Source organism: Eriocheir sinensis, chromosome 23 (assembly GCF_024679095.1).
Source record: "Eriocheir sinensis breed Jianghai 21 chromosome 23, ASM2467909v1, whole genome shotgun sequence".
NCBI lineage: Eukaryota > Metazoa > Arthropoda > Malacostraca > Decapoda > Varunidae > Eriocheir > Eriocheir sinensis.
In genome coordinates, this window is record NC_066531.1 from 3100528 (window position 1) to 3107534 (window position 7007).

General features: G+C 46.0%; 1 protein-coding gene across 29 annotated transcripts in view; it reads left to right on the forward strand.

Moving 5' to 3' along the window:
• Window positions 1-420: 420 nt before the first annotated feature.
• LOC127002415 (uncharacterized) overlaps window positions 421-7007 on the forward strand; it is a 107579-nt gene continuing 100992 nt past the window's right edge. For 5 of the 29 annotated variants that reach the window (XM_050868318.1, XM_050868321.1, XM_050868323.1 and 2 more), the window contains exons 1-3: window positions 490-607; window positions 6274-6372; window positions 6967-7007. The exon at window positions 6967-7007 is cut by the window's right edge and continues 58 nt beyond it. In XM_050868318.1, the coding sequence (XP_050724275.1) occupies window positions 549-607; window positions 6274-6372; window positions 6967-7007 (199 nt within the window). In that variant the 5' untranslated portion in view covers window positions 490-548. Of the gene's footprint in view, window positions 608-6023; window positions 6373-6407; window positions 6769-6856 lie in introns of those variants that run through there. The other 24 variants (XR_007756223.1, XR_007756199.1, XR_007756194.1 and 21 more) reach the window with 19 other exon arrangements.

Genomic DNA, 7007 nt, shown 5'->3' on the forward strand with positions numbered 1-7007 from the left:
TAGCCAATCAGCACTCAGCTTGCAAACACGCTTAGGATCATGTCGTCAGCTTGGGTCGGACTTATGTGAACAGAATATAGTGATTTGTAAGCAGGGCCGTTCAGGTAAGGAGACAGCTGCTCAGCGAAGGGTCAACAGACAGAGCTGGCCGGTGTATGGTCAAGGGAAAGAGCCGGTCATTGGACAGCTGATGCAATGATTAGCCAGTTCATGACCCGATTTGAAAACAGTAGAGTTGGTGGTTTAACCCGTCCGCTGCGATTGGCACAGATTTGGCCTTCCCTGGTAGCCTGGTAACATGTACTCCCAGGTCTTTCTCTGTTTCTGTGGTGGATAGTGGAGTGTCTCCCATGTGGTATTGGTGTGCTGGATATCCCTTCACTGGTAGCCTGGTAACATGTATTCCCAGGTCTTTCTCTGCCTCTGTGGTGGATAGTGGAATGTCTCCCATGTGGTATTGGTGTGCTGGATATCCCTTCACTGGTAGCCTGGTAACATGTATTCCCAGGTCTTTCTCTGTCTCTGTGGTGGATAGTGGAGTGTTTCCCATGTGGTATTGGTGTACTGGATATCCCTTCACTGGTAGCCTGGTAACATACACTCCCAGGTCTTTCTCTGCCTCTGTGGTGGATAGTGGAGTGTTTCCCATGTGGTATTGGTGTACTGGATATCTCCTCCCAAGGTGCAGGACTTTACGTTTTTCTTCATTGAATTGTAGCAGCCACTTTTTGTTCCATTCCTGTAGCTTGGTGAGGTCTTCTTGTAGGAAATTCGCACTCAAGGGTTTAAGAGCAAAATATTAGAGCTGTTTCCAGTGAATGGCAAACAAACAGCTCTTCATTGGCCGGTGCAGGAGAAGCCTCAGGGCATTCCCGTTGAGCAATGCCAGACAACATTGCCGTGAGAGTTCTTGTATTTGGAAGACGAGAAAACTAACGCATTGTCCTTATACACAAAGCAGGGAGGGTAACGCTTTCCACATTGTGTTATGATGGTGTTGGAACATTTATTCATGCACTGAACACATTAACCCGGTAGCAGCGACGGGACAAATTTGTGCCATGATTTAAACCCCCCAAAAATAGATGATACATAAACTGATCACAAATGCTTCGATATATATTATGAAATGGTTTGTGTGAGTGATGATTTTTTTTCTCATTATTCTCGTTTAGAGGGACCATTAAGAAACATGATCCCCGCTGCTACCGGGTTAAGGTCAATAACACGATGGTATGCAATAATGTTCATGATAAAATTAAGTCTAAATTCATATATAAAAATTGAATAATAGCATCGCATCACTGGGGAAGAGTGAAGCAGGCCGCTGGCAGCACTCCTTGGACGCTGACGACACACACACACACACTGACGCCACACACACACACACACACACACACACACACACACACACACACACACACACACACACTGACGGACCACACGCCGCCCTGGTCAGTATGTACGCAAAGGCTCTGATAACAAAGGTATTTTACTTCTTAACAAAAAGACATTAACCTCAGAGTGTTAAATAGACTGACAATATATATCACTATGTTATCTCAAGGTATAGGTGCTGGGAAAGCTCATATTTTTACAGTGAACCGCAGTCAGCGTCTCTGTCTAATCATTATAAACATTTTCGTTAGTTTTCTTCATTAAATCCGCCTGCCTTCCGTCTGAGGGACCATGAAGTGCAGCGTAACGAAGCTTTTGAAAATCTAAGTCTATATACACCAAGTCAAGTCACGCGCAGGTTTGTGGGAGGAGACACGGCCGAGGCGTGGTTTATGGGTGACGTTGCTTGGAGCCAAACTAGAGAATGTAGAAACAGGGATTTAGAGAAAACGAGGAAAGGCGGACTAATTTAAATCAATCACTTCAACATGCCCTCCCTCACACCCCACACCGCCGTTTGTAGGCATTGGAATTACAGTCCCGCAATAGCACAGTAACAAAACATATTTTTTCGTCAGTGGCTTGCCTGAACGCGCTGTGAAAGAAGGCGAGAATGTACATCCAGAGTGCACACACGGCCCCAACTTTAGTCACCCCTGAACTGGCGGGGTTTTTTTTGTTTGGCTCCAAGTGACGTCATCCCGCTGCGCCGCCCCAAAACCGCCTCCTGCGCGTACCGGTCGCAGTTTTGAAGCAGAGTGACTTGACTTGGTACATATAGACCTAGTTAAAAATCACCAAAGTGTGCGTCCAGCGAGCGGTCCCCGGCAACCTTTACCTCGGCCGAACGTAACAACACTTCACCAGGTCAGCTTTAACCTTACCTGCCTTCCTTGTTAGCATACTCGTCCTAAGAGATGCAAGGCTAACACGAAGATAAACACAATCACTGCCAACAAGGGGTGGACTATTTTCTTTTTGATAAGCCACCGATTTGCTTCAGTGTTTTGTGTATATAGACAAGGTGGTTTGCATCATAGAATAGTAACACGTAAATGAATTAATGGTAGATCTTAGGGTGGGCGTTTAGGGCACGGCGTGGTGGTAAATATAACATTTCTAGCACGTACGACGGGGTTTTGACAAGCGGACAGGCGCGTTTAAGTCACAGGGGTGTATTTTTCAACGCTGGCCTCACGGTTTCTTGATGGGCGATGAGACTGCGAGCTCCGGGGTGAAGAAAGGGAAGACCCCGCGCGGAAAAATACACCCTTGTGACATAAACGCGCCTGTCCGCTTGTCAAAACCCCGTCGTACGTACTAGAAATGTTGTAATTACCATCACACCGTGCCCTAAACGCCCACCCGCTAGGAGCCGCTATTCCTAAGATTTACCGAATTGATAAACTCAACTACTACCGAAACTTGGACTCAGACAGCAATAAATGAAAGGGACTTAACGGGGAGGGAATGAGACGAGGAATCCATATCTGGCCTCGGCTTAACGCTACACTCAATATTAAGGGAGATATTGGCCCGGAAAGCTCGCGTGAAATTCCCCCCCAAAAAACATGAAAATCAGCTATAATTACGCCATTCGAGGCAAGAGAAACGTTGAAACTACATAAAGAAACATTGTTCACGTGTTAGGGAAAATCAACTACGCCTAAGTCTATATACACCAAGTCAAGTCACGCGCAGGTTTGTGGGAGGAGACACGGCCGAGGCGTGGTTTATGCGTGACGCTGCTTGGAGCCAAACTAGAGAATGTAGAAACAGGGATTTAGAGAAAACGAGGAAAGGCGGACTAATTTAAATCAATCACTTCAACATGCCCTCCCTCACACCCCACACCGACGTTTGTAGTCATTGAAATTACAGTCACGCAATAGCACATTAAAGAGACATATTTTTTTCGTCAGTGGCTTGCCTGAACGCGCTGTGAAAGAAGGCGAGAATGCACATCCAGAGTGCACACACGGCCCCAGCTTTAGTCACCCCTGAACTGGCGGGTATTTTCTTTTTTGGCTCCAAGTGACGTCATCCCGCTGCTCCGCCCCAAAACCGCCTCCTGCGCGTACCGGTCGCAGTTTTGAAGCTGAGTGACTTGACTTGGTATATATAAAACTTAAAACTACACCTTATCTGCCGACACAAAGAGAGAAAGACCTACCTGGTGTCGCTCCTCCCTGGGCGTGGTGGGGCGCGTGTTGGAGGCCGTGGTGTTGGTGTTGGTGTTGGCGTTGGAGGAGGAGGGGGTGCTGGCTCGGCTGGAGTCTTCCATCTTGTCCTCACTGGATTGGAGCACTGCGCTGGGAGACGGTAACGAAGGCCGCTGAACCGAACGGAAGTTAAGTGGGAAGCGGAGGAGTTGGGATCTTGTTTCTATATGATAGTTTGCTGGTTAATGACGGAAAAGCCAGTTAGTCGACCACGAGCATGAACGTATATATGCACAAAGAGGGACTATCGGAAAACTGCTTAATCGTCTGTTCAGAATATTTTGATACCTTCTAGATCGTGATGTGTCTTGATCACTCTTCTGCTGAGCTGGGGCACGATCATAAGGACTCAAACTTGTCCCTTTCTCGACTGAAGACGCGCCACGAGACTGTTCAACAAGCAAGAATGTTTGTAACACGAGTATTTCTTCCCGGCCAGTATACAACGGGAAGCAAACAAGGTTCAGAGTGACGGGGCGGTCTGGCAACACTCAACAACAAAGGGCTCAGATAACGATCAAATAGGACTCCTCACGACACAGATTCCTCGATGTATACAGTTAGATATATTTTTCTGATCGTTATTTCCACAAGAACACTAAAACACTTGAGGTTCTATATTGCACAACAAAACTTCATGTACAAGAACTCATGGACGATAAAAGTTAACACTCATATATAATGTTGACACAGCGAGCAAGGGATTCCAGCCTCACAGCAAACATAAGTAACGTCAACACATGTATGGTGCGGGCAGCCACGGATGGGGGAGCGGGGCGGGACGCGGGTTATTGCAGAAGTCGTTGTGGCCGCTTATTGCGGTTTGCATACGAGGGATTCTGGAAAGAAGAGAAACATAATGTAATATCGTGATACATAACATGTGATCAAACAACTATTCATGGTTGCGTGTGAGCTTTATTGATTGTTATTTGGCATAATTGTGATTGCTTTCATAATTAACGTGGTAGCAGCGGGGATCATGTTTCTTAATGGTCCCCCTAAGCGAGAAAAATGAGAAAAAAATCATCACTCACACAAACCATTTCATAATATATATCAAAGCATTTGTGATCAGTTTATGTATCATCTATTTTGGGGGGTTTATATCATGGCACAAATTTGGCCCGTCGCTGCTACACGGTAAAGCCACGAATTTGGCCCGTCGCTACTACACGGTAAAGCCACAAATTTGGCCCGTCGCTGCTACACGGTAAAGCCACAAATTTGGCCCGTCGCTGCTACACGGTAAAGCCACAAATTTGGCCCGTCGCTGCTACACGGTAAAGCCACAAATTTGGCCCGTCGTTGCTACACGGTAAAGCCACAAATTTGGCCCGTCGTTGCTACACGGTAAAGCCACAAATTTGGCCCGTCGCTGCTACACGGTAAAGCCACAAATTTGGCCCGTCGCTGCTACACGGTAAAGCCACAAATTTGGCCCGTCGCTGCTACCGGGTTAAGCTTCGACATTGAAAAAGCATTGTGAAAAATTTGAAAGATAAAATTGTTTTTGCTTAATCAGCGGCATGAAATAATGTTTATAGAGTAATGCACGCCTCTGCACACACACACACACACACACACACACACACACACACACACACACACACACACACACACACACACACACACACACACACACACACACACACACACACACACACACACAGATAGATATAGATATATATTTTTGACCACAGCTTACAATAAAAACGCATCAACAATCTCTATTTTACATAATGGTCCAAAAACTAGCATTTCTTTAAAGCTCAAAATTAAAATATACACTAAACAAAAGCGCAGAATAAGTAGAAGGTCATAAAAACACTTAGCACCACAAAACACACAGCATATGAAACAAATAAAACACACAAGAAACACGTTATAAACAAACAAACAATTAGGAGGAGGAGAAATCAATGTTTGCCTTTCCTAATCGTCTTTCTGCAATCCTCAACTCCTTTTCCGTTTTCCTCCTATTCATAAATCTCCACACACACACACACACACACACACACACACACACACACACACACACACACACACACACACACACTCTCTAACAGAACACCAGAAACACTAATGGATTATCGCTCAGAACCAAATATATTAATGAGATAATCCTCGCTACTCTCACAGAAGCACAATGTTTTCCACCCCTGATAATCAATATGCCGATACCGACCAGCTCACATGTGGACCCGGGATCTGCCTTTCCAACGGCTCCCGGATTTTCTTTTCACTTAATGTCAATGTTCTTGTGCTGTAACTCTTATTTTCTTTTACAATATTCACTTAACATCTAGTTTGTTTTGTTTTCTATGGTTTTGCACTTGTGTAAATTTTGGCCTTCTGAATTCTTTGTCTTTCCTTCCAGAATCTTTTCTAACCCGTCCGCTACGATTGGCATGGATTTGGCTTTCACTGGTAGCCTGGTAACATACACTCCCAGGTCTTTCTCTGGCTCTGTGGTGGATAGTGGAGTGTTTCCCATGTGGTATTGGTGTGCTGGATATCCCTTCACTGGTAGCCTGGTAACATACACTCCCAGGTCTTTCTCTGCCTCTGTGGTGGATAGTGGAGTGTTTCCCATGTGGTATTGGTGTGCTGGATATCCCTTCACTGGTAGCCTGGTACCATACACTCCCAGGTCTTTCTCTGCCTCAGTGGTGGATAGTGGAGTGTTTCCCATGTGGTATTGGTGTGCTGGATATCCCTTCACTGGTAGCCTGGTAACATACACTCCCAGGTCTTTCTCTGCCTCAGTGGTGCATAGTGGAGTGTTTCCCATGTGGTATTGGTGTGCTGGATATCCCTTCACTGGTAGCCTGGTAACATACACTCCCAGATCTTTCTCTGCCTCAGTGGTGGATAGTGGAGTGTTTCCCATGTGGTATTGGTGTGCTGGATATCCCTTCACTGGTAGCCTGGTAACATACACTCCCAGGTCTTTCTCAGCCTCTGTGGTGGATAGTGGAGTGTTTCCCATGTGGTATTGGTGTGCTGGATATCCCTTCACTGGTAGCCTGGTAACATACACTCCCAGGTCTTTCTCAGCCTCTGTGGTGGATAGTGGAGTGTTTCCCATGTGGTATTGGTGTGCTGGATATCCCTTCACTGGTAGCCTGGTAACATACACTCCCAAGTCTTTCTCTGCCTCTGTGGTGGATAGTGGAGTGTTTCCCATGTGTTATTGGTATGCTGGATATCCCTTCACTAGTAGCCTGGTAACATACACTCCCAGGTCTTTCTCAGCCTCTGTGGTGGATAGTGGAGTGTTTCCCATGTGGTATTGGTGTACTGGATATCCCTTCACTGGTAGCCTGGTAACATACACTCCCAGGTCTTTCTCTGCCTCTGTGGTGGATAGTGGAGTGTTTCCCA